Source organism: Engraulis encrasicolus, chromosome 8 (genome assembly GCF_034702125.1).
Source record: "Engraulis encrasicolus isolate BLACKSEA-1 chromosome 8, IST_EnEncr_1.0, whole genome shotgun sequence".
NCBI classification, from domain to species: Eukaryota; Metazoa; Chordata; class Actinopteri; order Clupeiformes; family Engraulidae; genus Engraulis; species Engraulis encrasicolus.
Genome location: NC_085864.1, coordinates 54892401 through 54911977, shown reverse-complemented (window position 1 = coordinate 54911977; position 19577 = coordinate 54892401). Strand labels below are relative to the sequence as shown.

General features: G+C 43.0%; 1 protein-coding gene across 1 annotated transcript in view; it reads right to left on the bottom strand.

Moving 5' to 3' along the window:
• si:dkey-202l22.6 (up-regulator of cell proliferation) overlaps nt 1-13462 on the bottom strand; it is a 34957-nt gene extending 21495 nt beyond the window's left edge. The window contains exons 1-2 of the mRNA XM_063205884.1: nt 13279-13462; nt 4823-4993 (exon numbers count right to left, since the gene is read on the bottom strand). Coding sequence (XP_063061954.1) covers nt 4823-4874 — 52 coding nt within the window. The 5' untranslated portion in view covers nt 4875-4993; nt 13279-13462. The remainder of the gene's footprint in view (nt 1-4822; nt 4994-13278) is intronic.
• Between the last annotated feature and the right edge of the window lie 6115 nt (nt 13463-19577).

The window sequence follows — 19577 nt, the reverse complement described above, 5'->3', positions numbered from 1 at the left end:
ACACACACACACACACACACACACACACACACACACACACACACACACACACACACACACACACACACACACACACACACACACACACACAGCAAACAAATGGGGTGTCAATATAGAAAACTTAGGCTACCGGTATATAACTCCAGATTACGCGTGTTATGCATGCCTTTGTAAACAGGCATTTTAACATGGCTAATATAATGACTTTGTGAATAATAAGTAATTTATAAAACATACACATACACAGACACAAATATTCTAGACTACTGAAAGGGAAAAATAAAGGTGCGCAACACTGTTTGATGTTTAATGGCACAACGTTTCGGACTCTCAGTCCTTCATCAAATCAGACATTTGTTTGGGAGCACCGAACAGTGTTGCAGACCGAACAGTGTTGCAGACCGAACAGTGTTGCAGAGCTTTTCCTTTCAATTATCTTCCGTTTGGTCCAGCACCTGTGCTACTGATGTGCGTGCATTCTCTGACTTTTTGAATATTACAGAGTAATCCTATATAACTTCAGATAGAGTATTTTATACACTATATAACATATATGGATTGCTAAATTACTGCAAATCCATAATATACGGACAGACACAGACGGAGATAGAGGAAGATAGCATGAACATCAGCCCTTGTTTTGGGTCACCACTGTAAAAACAGCATAGGGACACACAGCAGAATATGGGTGTTAATATTCCAGAGGAAGGAAACCTGTAGGACTCCAGATATTTACTACACCGGGGGTCCCCAACCTTTCTGGGTCAGAGGGCTACCAAGGGCTACCAAGGGCTACCAAGGGCTACCAAGGGCTACCAAGGGCTACCGAGGGCTACCAAGGGCTACCAAGGGCTACCCAGGGCTACCAAGGGCTACCAAGGGCTACCGAGGGCTACCAAGGGCTACTGAGAGCTACCGAGGGATACCAAGGGCTACCAAGGGATACCGAGGGCTACCAAGGGCTACTGAGAGCTACCGAGGGATACCAAGGGCTACCAAGGGCTACCAAGGGCTACTGAGAGCTACCAAGGGCTACCAATGGCTACTGAGAGCTACCAAGGGATACCAAGGGCTACCAAGGGCTACCCAGGGCTACCCAGGGCTACCAAGGGCTACTGAGAGCTACCGAGGGATACCAAGGGCTACCGAGGGATACCAAGGGCTACCAAGGGCTACCAAGGGCTACCAAGGGCTACCAAGGGCTACTGAGAGCTACCGAGGGATACCAAGGGCTACCAAGGGCTACCAAGGGCCACCAGGGGCTACTGAGAGCTACCAAGGGCTACCAAGGGCTACCAAGGGCTACCAAGGGCTACTGAGAGCTACCAAGGGCTACCAATGGCTACTGAGAGCTACCAAGGGATACCAAGGGCTACCAAGGGCTACCCAGGGCTACCCAGGGCTACCAAGGGCTACCAAGGGCTACCAAGGGCTACTGAGAGCTACAGAGGGATACCAAGGGCTACCGAGGGATACCAAGGGCTACCAAGGGCTACTGAGAGCTACCAAGGGCTACCAATGGCTACCAAGGGCTACCGAGGGATACCAAGGGCTACCAAGGGCTATCAAGGGCTACTGAGAGCTACCAAGGGCTACCAATGGCTACTGAGAGCTACCAAGGGATACCAAGGGCTACCAAGGGCTACCCAGGGCTACCCAGGGCTACCAAGGGCTACCAAGGGCTACTGAGAGCTACCAAGGGCTACCAAGGGCTACTGAGAGCTACCAAGGGATACCAAGGGCTACCAAGGGCTACCAAGGGATACCAAGGGCTACCAAGGGCTACCAAGGGATACCGAGGGCTACCAAGGGATACCGAGAGCTACCAAGGGCTACCAAGGCCTACCAAGGGCTACCAAGGGATACCGAGGGCTACCAAGGGCTACAGAGGGCTACCAAGGGCTACCGAGGGCTACTGAGAGCTAGGGCTACCAAGGGCTACCAAGGGCTACCAAGGGCTACTGAGAGCTACCAAGGGCTACTAAGGGCTACCAAGGGAGACCAAGGGCTACTGAGAGCTAGGGCTACTTTTGTCCAAAATCCTCTACTGATGTCTTGACATCATTCCCATACACACTAGATTGAATGATAATTTGCTTATAAGTTATAGGGAAATACTGGTAACACTTTACTTAAAGCCAACATTATAAGCGCATTTATAACAAATTATAACGCACATTATAATTACTTACAACGTATTATGACTACACTCATAATGCTTTATGATGCTTTATATTAACAGTTATGATTAACTATGAATCTAGCTTATAATGCTTTATAAATCCTTGGGTGTCATGAGTGCTCATGACTGGCTATAAACTACAGGCTGCCTGATGGGGCTTATAGTACATTATGAGTACCTAAACCCCTCTATGCACAGACCTGGATGATAAACTGTCATAAGGGCTCATATGATGCTATAATGTTTCATGTGAGATCATAAGTCGTCAATGTGTGCTCTAAGTAAAGTGAAGTTCATATGGATGCATCTATAATGCACTGTATAATGCACATCTATAATGCATCATAATGTACAGTAAGCCCCATCAGGCAGCCTGTTGTTTATATCCAGTCATGAGCAGTAATAACACTCTTTGATTTATAAAGCATTATAAGCTAGATTCATGGTTATGCATTACTGTTAACATAAAGCATCATGAAACATCATCGGTGTAGTCGTAATGCTTTGTAAGTAATTATAATGTGCATTATAATTTGTTATAAATGCGCTCATAATGCGCTATAGATATGGGCTTCATAGAAAGTGTTACCAAAATATTCTTTATAGACTGCAAAGAAATAATCTCATATATGTATATTAAGAAAAATAGTAACTGTGACTAAAATCTAAAACTAAAATCGTGACTGTTTATTAACATCCTTGGTGGGCACCTCAGAAGCTCCTGGAGGGCTACCTGGCGCCCGCCAGCATCACGTTGGTGACACCTGTACTAGTTCTACACTGTGGAGAGCCAATTTACAGCAAAACGTGACATACAGACAGGCAAAGACAGAGACGAAGACAGACATACACATGCACACATGCACACATGCACACATGCACTCAAAACATATGCACAGACATACAGTACAGTACATGCAGAGATCCAGAATATACAGAGGCACATACACACAAACACACACAGACACACACACACACCCACATGCACGCACACACACACACACACACACACACACACACACACACACACACACACACACACACACACACACACACACACACACACACACACACACACACATACACACAAACACACACAGACACACACACACACACACACACAGAGACACACACACACACACACACACACACACACACACACACACACACACACACACACACCCACACACACACACACACACACACACACACACACACAGTACACACACACACACACACAGAGTACACATACACACAGTACACACACACATGCACATACACACACATGCACCCACAAAGAGGAACACAGGCACACATAACAAGAAGAAATTACTAAATGACTTAATATTCACAAATTAATTATACCTGTCATGTTAAAATGCCTGTTTGTTGTCAACGAGGCACAACACAACACAACGTGCGTAATGTTTTTGTGCTTCGACTTGTTCCTTGTGCCATGTTCAGGGGAGTAGCAGCAAATTTTGGGCCCTATGTACTATCAGCTCCAATATATATATATATATATATATATATATTATTATATATTAATATTATATATTAAATATATATATATATATATATATTTTTTTTTTTAAACGTATTCTTTATTGTGTTGACTGCGATGTGTGTTTGTCTTGTGTGTCTTGTGCCACCACCAAAGCAAATTTTCCATTTCATCTAAGTTTAATGGACAATAAAGAAGTCGAAGTCTAAGTCTAAGTCTATCGACATAAATCTGACACTGTGAGGGCCCGCTATATAGATGGGGCCCTGGTAACTCTGCCCCATTTCACCCCCATGTGCTACAGCCTGCCCTGGCCTGGCCATGATATTACTAATGGAAGAAAAATCCGCACTCACAAACTGCGTCTCATTATTTATTTATATTACCACCATGTCCAAAAAGCAAACGCGTTTTAGCCGAAACGCGTTTGCTTTTTGGACATGGTGGTAATATAAATAAATAATGAGACGCAGTTTGTGAGTGCGGATTTTTCTTCCTTAAGTTGACGCTTTTTATCTCGCACCCAAAGACTTTCGTTTTTCCAAGAAGTTGAGCGCGTCCTCTGCCAATACTTGTTATTACTAATACGAGGTGACCAGGGCTAGACTGGGGAATAAATAGGGCCCGGGCACTTTTGGATTTAAGGGGCCCCCCTCATTATTATTAGTGGTGGAGAACTGACTCACCGGTGGGCCCCGCACCCTCGTGGGCCCCTATTTTCAGTAATGTAAAAAAAAAATGGTGGCCAGTCCAGCCCTGTAGGGCCATGTTTCCCAACCTTTTTTGTCTTGTGTAACCCCAAGCCTTTTCATTGTGCCATGAGTACCCCCTTCTATATCGCTTTCTCCATCCCAATGTAACTAAGCTTCATATGTTTGTTAAAATTACATTTTTCCAAGTACCCCCTGAAGTACGATCACATACCCCTAGTGGTACACGTACCCCTGGTTGGGAAACACTGCTGTAGGGGACCAAACTCCCACAGAATAACATAACAAGGATCATTAAGGCTGTTTGTACCAGGTGACCAAACACCATCAGAATAACATAACAAGGATCATTAAGGCTGTTTGTACCAGGTGACCAAACCCCCTCAGAATAACATAACAAGGATCATTACGGCTGTTTTGTCTCACTTCTGGACTTGTTGCCATTCAGAGGTGGCATCTCTTTCCGGTAGAGAGACATGCTGATTGGCTGCAGGTCAGGATGAGTCGCTGATGAGGGGTGTCAACCAAGGGGTCGGAGGTCACAGGTCAGCTTCTTCAGCAGGAACGGTCCGATTTCTATTCCATTCTCAGGTAGACCTGGCGCGGCACATGGGGAATAACAATTGGTACCAGCTGTTGAAATATTCATTTGCTATCTGGTGCAGCAGAGATTGGCATACATACACATATGTGAAATCATGTGAATGCAAAAGTGTTTTGCAGGAAGCTGTTTTGTAATCTACAACCCATATCCTGCGGAGACAGCAGAAACCAGCAGACACAGCAGCAAACATAAAGAAACTGAGGGGGACACTAACACATTGTTGACAACTCAGAAAAGGGACTTAAAGGACCAGTTTCTTCAGCCTTTTCTGAGATCCTGGTCATTGCAATGGGGGCAGGTGTTTGCTTACATTTAGAAAAAACATCTTGATTTATTCCCAATAACATCCAAGAGGTTATGCAACATCAGCAGACAACCAGCAAACAGTGATACATTTTGGGAAAATATTTGGAGATGGCCTATGTTGAGAATGTTTTAAATGTAAACAAAATCTGCCCCCATTAGAATTTCTCATATCTCGGAAAGGGCTGAGCCGAAAAATGCAGCATCACAGAGTACTGACAAGTCAGGGGTAGCGTGAGCAATACAACAGCATATTGAAATTGGCAGAACTGGTCCTTTAATGTTCAAAATAGTTACCCTTGTCCTTTGAATTAAAGATAATACATGTGGGCTTTGACCTCTGAAACAGTTCCCTCCAAGGGTCCCAAATTGCATTGTGTCTTTACTCAACACTGTGTTTTGTTTTCATTGCATTACAATACATTACATATAATAGCTGACGCTTTCATGTACTCAAAGCGACTTACAACTATTATTTTCAGGGTATTGGTAACAGTCCCTGGAGCAATGTGTGGTTAGGTGCCTTGCTCAAGGGCACTTCAACCATGGATGGAGGTGTAGGGAGAGGTCAGGGGGGATTCGAACCTGCAACCCCTAGATTGAAAGACCAACTCTCTAACCACAAGGTCCCATAATGCACTTGTGGGACGCTTTAATCAGGAGTCTAAATTAACATCAACCAACTGGTCAAATGCTGGTGAAATTTCAGTTTGGCTGGTAGAAAAGACCAACTTAATAGCCACTTTAACCCATTAGTGAGTGTGTGTTTGGCTAGTAAGATTAACATCAACGGTACTAGCCATTTTGGATGATGATAAAAAAATAATAATAATTTAGAGCCCTGGCTGTAATTGAAAACACCTTAGTACCATTTTCCATCACTTTTTAGTTAGTATTTACCATAGTACATGACCCTTTCATGCCAGAAACTCAGACTAAGAACACACGCAGACACATGCACGCACGCACGCACACACGCACACGTACACATACGTAGGCACGCACGCACACACACACACATACGTAGGCACGCACGCACACACACACGCACACACACACACCCTTTGTATTGCGATGAAGACAACAGATCGGGAGACAATTACATAACACACACACACATACACAAGCACACACACACACATGGGCGCACGCACACAAACACACGCCCGCACACACACACCCTTATTATATCAGGCGCTGGAGACAACCGCTCTGGAGACAAATATTTCACCTCATATCTGCTATTTCATTACGTGCGTATGGAGATTAGTGCGTAGTAGTTCACCTCATATCTGCTATTTCATTGCGTGCGTATGGAGATTAGTGCGTAGTAGTTCACCTCATATCTGCTATTTCATTACGTGCGTATGGAGATTAGTGCGTAGTAGTTCACCTCATATCTGCTATTTCATTGCGTGCGTATGGAGATTAGTGCGTAGTAGTTCACCTCATATCTGCTATTTCATTACGTGCGTATGGAGATTAGTGCGTAGTAGTTCACCTCATATCTGCTATTTCATACGTGCGTATGGAGATTAGTGCGTAGTAGTTCACCTCATATCTGCTATTTCATTACGTGCGTATGGAGATTAGTGCGTAGTAGTTCACCTCATATCTGCAATTTCATTATGTGCGTATGGAGATTAGTGCTAAGTAGTTCACCTCATATCTGCTATTTCATTACGTGCGTATGGAGATTAGTGCGTAGTAGTTCACCTCATATCTGCTATTTCATTACGTGCGTATGGAGATTAGTGCGTAGTAGTTCACCTCATATCTGCTATTTCATTATGTGCGTATGGAGATTAGTGCGTAGTAGTTCACCTCATATCTGCTATTTCATTACGTGCGTATGGAGATTAGTGCATAGTAGTTCACCTCATATCTGCTGTTTCATTACGTGCGTATGGAGATTAGTGCGTGTTTTGGGGTTGAGGTGCGTGGCAGCTGCACTGCACTGTGACGCATGTGTGTGTGTCTATAGAGGTGATTCCAGTTTGTTATCTCCGACAGGCAGGGCCGCTGACAGCTTTGGCTGGGCCCGGGACAAAATAATCTGAAAGGGCCCCCCTGTCAATACACTGCAATGTAGTCGGGTTCCAATTCTGGGCCCCTTCTTTCCCTGGGCCCGGGACAGCTGTCCCCTTTGTCCCCCCTTGTCGGCTTCCCTGCCGATAGGTGCTGGCTTGGCATGTGTGTGTGTCTATAGAGGTATTTCCAGTTTGTTATCTCCGACAGGTGCTGGGCTTGGCTCCCTAAAGATGAGGTGAGATGAGATGAGATGAGATGAGATGAGATGAGATGAGGGGGTTTGATGGCAGGTGTACCTGCCAGAGCTAGATCTGGACCAAAAGTCAAGTCAAGTGTGCTACCAGGAAGAATAGCTAATGCTAAAAGCAAAAGCTAATGGGGATCTAATAAAAACAAACAAACAAACAAACAAACAAAGTCAGCTTTTGTTGTCAGTTTCTTAATATGCACAGGTCATAGAAGAAAATTGAAATTACGTTTCTCTGGACAGGCATCCTTTAGCTTCTATGCTGCAAAGCTTTGGAACTAGCTTCGTGATGATGTAAAAAATGCACTCACATTGTCATTGTGACTCAGCACACAAGTGCACACTGCACACAAAAAAATGCATTCATGTCTGACCCGTGCAAGGGGGGAGCACTCAATGGCATCCCAAGGGAGCAGTCTACCAGGGGGTCGTTTCTCGACAGTGCCTTTGCTAACGACTTTAGCCATTTTGTTCGTTCTTAAGACCAACGTTGTAACCAAGGTCTTGAGTTGGTCTTAAGTTGTTCTTAAGTTGTTCTTAAGTTGATCTTAAGTTGGTCTTGCGTCTAAAGACCAACTGAAGACCAACTTAAGACCAACTTAAGACCAACTCAAGAGCAACTTACGACCAACTCAAGACCGACTTAAGACGGTTAGCAAAGGCAAGAATCGAGAAACGGACTCCAGGATAGTACCATGCTCAGGGTACCTCAGTCATGGAGGAGGATGGGCTAGATTTTTGGCACAGACCAGCCACTCACACAGACTACCCCACCACTACACTATAATGTAATAATCCACTGTCTGTATATTAAAGATGCACCAATTCCAAACAATCCAAACTGGTCATGACAAAAGGATAAAGGATTTGCACACTGCTTGGAAAAGCTGTTAATTAATGCCTTAATAAAGACTGCAATGTTTTGATCATCAGGCCTCTTGTGCTTTTCCCTTGGATGTGTGCATACTCCACTACCATTTTTGTTTTGTATCTAACTTGAAAAAGTAGCCTAGATTCTGAAAGAGACCAAACAAACTCAAGCTTCAAAAAGACATCCAGTTAAAAAACTAAACTAAACAAAACTACAGTAAACTATTGTAAACTCTTTTTCCTAAGGCGACCTTGATAAATAAATAATAATCCTCACAGACTACATACTGTCACCTATGAAAATATGTCTTCAAAAATATGTCTCAAAGGATAATATCTGCTAAGTGTCTCCAAGGGGGCAAGTGATTGCTGTCTACTCTGACTGTAGACTGACAACAGCAGGTTACTGCAAATGAGCCGTGGAGAGGCATGTACAGTGGGAGTTTGAGGCACTCTCTTGACAGACAGACACACACACACACACACACACACACACACACACACACACACACACACACACACACACACACACACAGACACACAGACACACACACACACACACACACACACACACAAACACACACACACACAAACACACACGCAATAACATTCTTTCACGTTCACGCACAAACAGAGTGTGAGTATGCGGCGCTTTCTTGACAGGTCCGCCCACAACTTGTGTCTCTTGACTTGTACATCTCTTATCAACAAGCTTTTGTCATTTAACGCTGCCAGGTCTACGCAGCTTTATTATCAATTAACTGCACATAGTCATTTTCCTGACATGGCAAAATAGAAAAAAAGAAGACATGCCGAAAATATAAACATTCACGTCCATCATCACTGTGTATTGGGATGCCTATTCACATTTGTGTCAGCATTATAATCACGACAAATTTACATGTTGCTTGCTGTGATCATTTGAACGTCAGAACTGTCCAAAAACTATTATGTCAACTGAAAGACGTCAGAACTGTCGAAAAACTCTGACAGTAGCAGAGGCTTGGATTACCAGAAGAGACGTTCCTCTTTCCCTGTGTGTGTGTGTGTGTGTGTGTGTGTGTGTGTGTGTGTGTGTGTGTGTGTGTGTGTGTGTGTGTGTGTGTGTGTGTGTGTGTGTGTGTGTGTGTGTGTGTGTGTGTGTGTGTGTGTGTGTGTGTGTGTGTGTGTGTGTGTGTGTGTGTGTTGTGTGTGTGTGTGTGTGTGTGTGTGTGTGTGTGTGTGTATGTGTTGTGTGTGTGTGTGTGTGTGTGTGTGTGTGTGTGTGTGTGTGTGTGTGTGTGTGTGTGTGTGTGTGTGTGTGTGTGTGTGTGTGTGAGTTCTTCAAGAGAAAGTCAAGTGAAGAGCAGACTGAGTGGTATTCTCTCCACACACTTCACACCTTCACATTGATGGTCCCGTCTGCTTTTTAATGCCTAACCATCAGAGGTGGAACGTAACTAAGTATTTTTACTTCGTTACTGTACTTAAGTAGTTTTTTCTGGAATTTGTACTTACTTGAGTAAAAATAAAAATGCAGACTTTTACTTTTACTCAATTCATTTTTTTGACAATTACTTGTACTTTCTACTCCTTACATTTCTAGAGGAAGACTTAGTTACTAGTTACATTTATCCTACGTTTTCCTGTGGTGTTTCGTGGATATTTGAGTAGGCTAGCCTCAGCTGCGGGCAGGGAGGTGGGACCAAGCCCCTCTTCCAAACTGACACCCAGACAGAAAAGATACTTTAAAAAACATTAACAGGACTCCATAGTCATGTTCTAATAGAACCGAAAACCGTTGCAGAAACTTTTTTCTATTGGATGAAGTAGGCAGACATGGAGAAAGACAGACACGGAGAAAGACAGCCATTGCGCAAGTACTTGTACTTTTGTACTCAAAAAGCACATTTTAAAGTTAGTACTTAGGACTTTTACTTAAGTACATTTTTGGTATACAACTTTTACTTTCACTTGAGTCATTTTGTCGCAGGGTACTTCTACTTTTACTTAAGTACACAACTTCAGTACTTCTTCCACCTCTGCTAGCCACCAGTCATTCCCAAACAAGGTCTCCTCTCCTCTCCTCTCGTCAGGACACAAACAAACATGGCCGCGTCTGACCCATTAAAACTTGCAGCGACTGTCAAGTGGCTGTCCTTTCCAACGCTTTACTTTTGCCCACAGTCAAGAGAGCTGTAGCTGTCCTGGAACCATAGCGAAGGCTTTTTAGCATGCTCCCCTGTACATTGCGGGCCTGTCTTTCAGAAGAAAACAAAAACAACCAACCAAATAAACAAACAAACAAAAACAAAAACAAATGAGGACTGCCGGCCCACCAGGATATGCATGACGGATGACCAGTCCAGTCATAGAGGTAGAAAATAACACTAGAGAGGACACAGCAATTTGCGACAGCACTGGGAAATGGCAGCTGGAGCTTCCCAACTTCCGTAGGTAGTGTAGGTACTTTCAGGCAATGCAAGTCAATGGAGAACACGCCCACCCCTGTCAAGAAATTAACTAAAACTGTGTAAATATGAAGTAACACTTTAATCAAAGACCAGATTTGAAATGTCAGGCTAAATATCTACTTAAATCATATGAGTCGATAAAATAAATTTAAAAATCAAATAATATCTTTTATGAACATAGTTAGCAACACACTTCAACTATTGTCCTTGTATAGTGTGTTGATGGACATTTTCACATGATTAAGCCATTTTTGACAGAGGTGAGCCTCGTTCTCCGTTAATTTCCATTTCTCTGATCTACCTACAGATAATGGCCGCTACAGATTGCCGTAAAAAGGGGGGCGGGGTCCTCTCTAGTGTTATTTTCTACCTCTATGAGTCCAGTCCAGTCCAGTACAGTATCTCTGGATAGTGTGCATTTCCAATGATATGAACCCTAATTTGGCAAATGAGCACTTCATGAATCAGTATTAGTGCATGACAAAGCATATAGTTTTTTAAAATCACATATAAAACTGTTTAATAGAACTACCAGAAATTATATTTCAAGAAAAGTGAATATGAAACAAGGAGCTATTTTGTGCCAAATGCAATCTAAATGTAAAAATACATGAGGCTGCATGCATGAATAATCCCCAAATGAATACATAATGCACATACAGTTTTAATGCATGCATGAATAAGAATGCAGATGCCAAAAAATACAGCAGTTAGTTCTCACACAGCATAGTCCTAGCAATCCCCCTCTTTTCCTCTTTGGAGCAGATCAGAATTTATATGAATAAAGTAGGTCGCAATATTTTGCCAAACATTTTTTAAAGGGACACTGTGCAGGAAATGGTCAAAAAAGGTACTGCAACTATGCTACTTATTGGAATTGGGCTGCCTATTGCCGAATTTGCTCTTTAAATGAAAGTTTACTAAGTATTAAACAAATATTTTCTAGTATGGTCCAAGTACAGTCATTTTTGCAGCTAAAAATGGCTATTTTTGGAAATTCAAAATGGCAGACCATGGAGAAGATCCCTCTTTTCATGTATGAAAAGTGCAATTTTTCCAGTCATAATGAATACTTAGAATTTGATGCTGGTGGTAAGTATTCATGAAAAAGGTAACATTAGTGAATGGGCAGCATGGATTCTGGAAATAAACAACTAAAAATATCACACAGTGTCCCTTTAAGCGTCATCTTTGTTTATGGAGACTGTGCACACCACACACTGTAGCTATACAACCTCTCTGAACCCTCACACATCAATTATCTGCCTACGCAACTGAATCCTCTTTTCTGATTGGCTGATGGGGTTGCAACTAATTCCCTATAACCTGTCAGGCGTCAAACGTGCGACTAAGTTAGGTTACTAATTCTAAACTGCAGGTTGCTATGGCCAAAAGCCAGTCATTTGTTCTATCGCATTTGTATCAAGTCAAGAGTCAGTCGTTAATTCTATCGCATTTGGTTGTCAGGCCAAGAGCCAGTCGTCAGTTCTATCGCATTTGGTTGTCAAGTCTGTCACCCTAAAAGTTCCTCTACATGCATCTGATAGTCGACCAGTTATAGAAATGAATGGCTTGGCGGAGGCAACTTTGTCTCTGCGCTGCGCGCGTCGCCAAAGTTCGGAGCCGCCACCTCGCCATTCATTTCGTATAACCGGTCACCTCGTCGGCCGTTAACCCTTACTTAACTGCAAGGCCATTCAGTAATCAGCACTCGCAAATGATGTCAGCGACAGCACACTCTACTTTGGGGAAAGTTACAATCGGCACAGTGAATTTCCACAATACTGTACTGCCTACTACCAACGTGTTGTATGCTTTGTCTTTGTTCAGGGAGACAGCACTTTACGTTAATTAGATGCAAATTAATCTGATACTAATCAGGAGTTGCAGCTGAATAGATTATAAATTGATTTAACCTCCCTGAGACCTTACAGTTAGTTAGCATTCAGAATCAAATCTTCTTCAAGACCCTTAAGTGTTATGCACAATTTAGCTTTTTCTGAAACCTTAAATGGCAATTAATCGCATGTGCATGTGGAGGTAATTATCATTAGTAAACGAATGTCACCGACTCCATAGAGGGCAATATAGACCAAGTCTGCAAAATGACGCATCCACCATTTTTGACTTTTGCATTTTATTATTGGAAATGGATGTTTAGCAGTCCTATCATCTATGTGTGAAATCTTGCCATTCAAATATTTTGGGGAAATACTTTTTAAAACCTATTAAAAAATGCATCTTGCAATGCAATGCAATGGAATGCCCAATACAAAAATGTCAATTTCCCAAAATGTTCCAAAATGCCTATACCCTATATGTCATTTTACAGCAAAGCTCTTCATTTGTAAACGAGAGCAATAAAGCATCTTACCTTCACATCCTGAGACGTACTCTGAGTGTTGGCCACCGCAGGTGTGCAAAGGGGATGTACTCCAAGTGTAGACTAGCGCAGGTGTGTACAGGGGATGTACTCCAAGTGTAGACTAGCGCAGGTGTGTACAGGGGATGTACTCCAAGTGCAGACTAGCGCAGGTGTGTACAGCAGGGGATGTACTCTGAGTGTAGACTAGCGCAGGTGCGTACAGCAGGGGATGTACTCCAAGTGTAGACTAGCGCAGGTGTGCAAAGGGGATGTACTCCAAGTGCAGACTAGCGCAGGTGCGCAAAGGGGATGTACTCCAAGTGTAGACTAGCGCAGGTGCGTACAGGGGATGTACTCCGAGTGTAGACTAGCGCAGGTGCGTACAGGTGTACAGGTGTGCACAGGTGTGTTTTACCTGTGAGATGACGGCACCATCACAGCTGATGATGACTTTAAACAGGTCCTGTAGCTCCAGAGACATGCTGTCGAGGAAAACACCTACGCGCGCACACACACACACACACACACACACACACACACACACACACACACACACACACACACACACACACACACACACACACACACACACACACACACACACACACACACACCACTCCCTCACCCCTCACATCTGTTCATTTACATATTCAGTGTTGCAGAATGCACGTAGGCACAACATACACACACACGCATGCAGGTGAACACAAAAGTAGACACACTTCTACAAACGAAAACCCACACGCGCGCAGACACACACACACACACACACACACACACACACACACACACACACACACACACACACACACACACACACACACACACACACACACACACACACACACACACACACACACACAGAGGCATGGAGGTTCAAAAATGCCAGAGAAGATGAGAAAGAGATTAGATGTAAAGATATCCCTCCTGCTTGACGTGCGTTGAGGTGTAACCTTTTCAAATGGTGACTATGCAATATACAGTAGGCCTATATGCAATACGAGCCTGGTACCTATATCTGTATACCAACAGAAGTGAAATCCATAGCCTACTCTACTCAATTCTACTTTGATATATATCTTCTCAGCTGTACTCTCAACAAATGATAAGTTGTCTCTTCATTTTATTGCCATCTCCGATGGGTAAATTAACATTACTACTTTGGCAATTGTGGCCGTTCCTTGCGTTGACAGGCCTGCCCTCTAGTTTAGTAATAATTAATAATGAATAATTACACGATTCCATTTCCATTTTTGGTGCTGTTTTTACGCAACTCTTATGGTGTAAGTAACACAGCCATCCGTTGGGTGGAAGATCCAGGTGCAAATCCTGGCAAGAGTGTCATACAATGCAGCACAAAAATGTATATATTTATTTATATATTTTTCAAAAATAAAATACAGTTGAAAACTTGAGTAGGACGTATAAGCTCTCATATTAGTCTGTATGTAAACAGAAAATAAATTCTCTCTTTTCCTCTCTTTTCTCTCTTTCCCCCTTTTCCCCCTCATTTCCCCTTCTTTCCCCCACCGAGGCAGTCCATTATGCCCCATCTTTGGCCGAGTGGTTAAGGAAATGGACTTAAATTCAGAGGGTTGCAGGTTCAAATCGTACCTTTCAAGGGACTGCAACCAATACCCTGTAGGCTACTGGTAATAACTTTAAATCGCTAAATGTAATGTAATATAGCCTAAATAAAGTAAAATGATTACAGCACACATCTGTACATTATATACTGCATTCGTCTATGCATAAAACACCAGTAAGAGAAGCCCTACACAGTAAATTATGCAGTGTTCATTTAACACTTAGAGAGTTGATTTGACATCATTTGGACTTAAATGAACTCTGTAAGTGTTGAATTAACACCGCAGCATTTGCTGTGTATGCTGTAGCAGTCCCTTTGGTGCAGCTAGCATCTACATGCTAATAGGAGACGATAGCACCTCACCTGTCTACCAAAACACCTGACATGACATCACAGCGACAGCACACACAGGTAACAATAGAGGAGAGAGATGCCTATTTGTCTGTCTGTCTGTCTGTCTGTCTGTCTGTCTGTCTGTCTGTCTGTCTTTCTATCTTTCTGTCTGTCTGTCTGTCTGTCTTTCTTTCTTTCTTTCTTACTTTCTTTCTGACTTTTTTTCTTTCTTTCTTTCTTTCTTTCTTTCTTTCTTTCTTTCTTTCTTTCTTTCTTTCTTTCTTTCTTTCTTTCTTTCTTTCTTTCTTTCTTTCTTTCTTTCTTTCTTTCTTTCTTTCTTTCTGTCTGTCTGTCTGTCTGTCTTTCTTTCTGTCTGTCTTTCTGACTTTCTTTCTTTCTTTCTTTCTTTCTTTCTTTCTTTCTTTCTGTCTTTCTTTCTTTCCTTGTCTTATCATTGTTGTTTCTATATGTTTTCTTTTCCACTGCTTCATTACTGTGCTGTCATGGTGGTGATGGGTATGCTAGTTTTGAAAATCAAAATGACAACATTCCTTACAATAAGAAAATGTACGTACAGACACACAGACAGACACATATGTATACGCATGCATGCACACACACACTCTGTCTCTGTCTCTGTCACACACACACACACACACACACACTGTAGCACATACACACACACACACACACACACACACACACACACACACACACACACACACACACACACACACACACACACACACACACACACACACACACACACACACACACACACACACACACACACGCACACCACACTGTGATCTCTATATCTGTATTGATATACATCTGACTCTCATCTCATTCTGAACATTCTCTGCTGCAGGCTACTCACCGAAACCTAAACACACATACACACACGCACACACACACACACGCACACACATCCCCGCACATGCACACACTTACGGTACACACACTTGGCTGCCAATGATCTGTGATGGCAGTTTATGTTGCCCATGATGTATGTGCACAATGTGTGCATGCCTGCATGTGTGGATATGTATGTGCATGTGCAACCCAATTCTGATGTCTGTTTTTTTGTGTGTAAATGTCAGCATTCTGCCATATTGACATGGGGGAAAAGCTTGAAGGTCAGTGTTGGGCTGGTATCCGCCCAATTGGGCTACTTGGGATGGCCGTCTGCGGCTAAAAATGGGAAAAATTGGCCTTTTAGCGTTTTTTGATTTCCTGACGTTTTATGCCCATAGAAATCAATGAAATTCGTTGCAATTTTAGCGATTTTAGTGCATTTTGGCAGTTTTTGAGAACCTTTTGGGCGGGGTTTGGTCAGACACATCTGGCAACACTGTTGAAGGTCACTGGGTCAACGCCAAGGGTATGAGGCTGTCGTGCTTTAAAAGTGTGTGTGGTGTTCACTGTAAAGTGTGTGTGGTGTTCACTGTAAAGTGTGTGTGGTGTTCACTGTAAAGTGTGTGTGGTGTTCACTGTAAAGTGTGCGTGGTGTTCACTGTAAAGTGTGTTCACTGTAAAGTGTGTGTGGTGTTCACTGTAAAGTGTGTGTGGTGTTCACTGTAAAGTGTGTGTGGTGTTCACTGTAAAGTGTGTTCACTGTAAAGTGTGTGTGGTGTTCACTGTAAAGTGTGTGTGGTGTTCACTGTAAAGTGTGTGTGGTGTTCACTGTAATGACATGTACAACCATGGCAACTCAATACCAGGCTTAACTCAACTCCACTGTCGTGCTTTAAAAGTGTGTGTGGTGTTCACTGTAAAGTGTGTTCACTGTAAAGTGTGTGTGGTGTTCACTGTAAAGTGTGTGTGGTGTTCACTGTAAAGTGTGTTCACTGTAAAGTGTGTGTGGTGTTCACTGTAAAGTGTGTGTGGTGTTCACTGTAAAGTGTGTGTGGTGTTCACTGTAAAGTGTGTGTGGTGTTCACTGTAAAGTGTGTGTGGTGTTCACTGTAAAGTGTGTGTGGTGTTCACTGTAAAGTGTGTGTGGTGTTCACTGTAAAGTGTGTGTGGTGTTCACTGTAAAGTGTGTGTGGTGTTCACTGTAAAGTGTGTGTGGTGTTCACTGTAAAGTGTGTGTGGTGTTCACTGTAAAGTGTGTTCACTGTAAAGTGTGTGTGGTGTTCACTGTAAAGTGTGTGTGGTGTTCACTGTAAAGTGTGTGTGGTGTTCACTGTAAAGTGTGTGTGGTGTTCACTGTAAAGTGTGTGTGGTGTTCACTGTAAAGTGTGTGTGGTGTTCACTGTAAAGTGTGTGTGGTGTTCACTGTAAAGTGTGTGTGGTGTTCACTGTAAAGTGTGTGTGGTGTTCACTGTAAAGTGTGTGTGGTGTTCACTGTAAAGTGTGTGTGGTGTTCACTGTAAAGTGTGTGTGGTGTTCACTGTAAAGTGTGTGTGGTGTTCACTGTACATTCACTGACATTTTGCCGATAAGCTCCAAAAATAAACTTGCCTCTGATGCCTGATGAAGATCCAGGGTGATCGAAACGTTGCTATTTAAATAAAGAAAAGTTTCTCGGCAGTGTGCAGACCTACCTTGTTCAACTGTCTGACTTTTTTGTCTGACACCTGCAACAAGTGTTTTTGGATGTGCGCACCCGACCCAACACTACCGCTGTACAGACATGTGCAACCATGGCAACTCAATACCAGGCTCAACTCAACTCCACACCCAGACAATAGGCTGGCATTGATGTGCCGTACTGATGGGTGTTCGCCATGGAGAGGAGATGTGCCACCCCAGAGCCATCAAAATGCCATGCCAATATCACCCCAAATGCCATGCCAATATCACCCAAAGCTATCCAAATGCCATGACAATATCACTACAAAGCTATCCAAATGCCATGCCAATATCACTCCAAAGCTATCCAAATGCCATGCCAATATCACCCAGAGCTATAGTATAAATGCCATGCCAATATCACTCCAAAGCTATCCAAATGCCATGCCAATACAGTATCACTCCAAAGCTATCCAAATGCCAATATCACCCAAAGCTATCCAAATGCCAGGCCAATATCACCTCAAAGCTATAGTATAAATGCCAGGCCAATATCACTCCAAAGCAACCCAAATGCCAGGCCAATATCACTCCAAAGCTATAGTATAAATGCCAGGCCAATATCACTCCAAAGCTATCCAAATGCCATGCCAATATCACCCAAATGCCATGCCAATATCACCCCAAAGCTATCCAAATGCCATGCCAATATCACCCCAAAGCTATCCAAATGCCATGACAATATCACGCCAAAGCTATCCAAATGCCATGACAATATCACGCCAAAGCTATCCAAATGCCATGACAATATCACTACAAAGCTATCCAAATGCCATGACAATATCACTACAAAGCTATCCAAATGCCATGACAATATCACTACAAAGCTATCCAAATGCCATGACAATATCACTCCAAAGCTACCCAAATGCCAGGCCAATATCACCCCAAAGCAACCCAAATACCATGCCAATATCACCCAAATACCATGCCAACATCACCCAAATGCCACGCCAATATCACCCCAAAGCCGGTCCAATATCACCTCAAAGCTACCCAAATGCCATGCCAATACAGTATCACTCCAAGGCTATCCAAATGGCATGCCAATATCACTCCAAAGCTATACAAATGCCAATATCACCCCAAAGCTATACAAATGCCATGCTAATATCACCCCAAAGCTATACAACTGCCAGGCCAATATCACCCCAAAGCTATCCAAATGCCATGCCAATATCACCCCAAAGCTATCCAAATGCCATGCCAATATCACCCCAAAGCTATCCAAATGCCATGACAATATCACGCCAAAGCTACCCAAATGCCATGCCAATATCACCCAAATGCCACGCCAATATCACCCCAAAGCTATCCAAATGCCAGGTCAATACAGTATCACTCCAAAGCTATACAAATGGCAGGCCAATGTCACTCCAAACCTATATAAATGCCGGTCCAATTTCACCCAAATGCCAGCCCAATACACTATAGCAGTGGTTCCCAACATATGGGCCGGGGCCCACTGGTGGGCACTGAAGGTATTCCAGGTGGGCCTTGAAATAATTTCCCAAAAATAATAATCATACGTTGGTGTGTGTTGCTGTTGATTTATTTGAGTTTTATTCTTAATTGGGTCAGAGGTGGGCCCCAAACATTTTTAACAATTTCGAGTGGACCCCAAGTTGAAAAAGGTTGGGAACCCCTACACTACAGGGATATGCCACCCCAATATCGCCTTGATGCCAACCTATGCACTACAGAGCAGTGGTGTAGTCTACGTAGAACGTGGGTATACGGAGTATACCCACTTCTAAATTTCAGGGGTTTCAGTATACCCACTTAAAATTGATTGATCCATTATTATTAT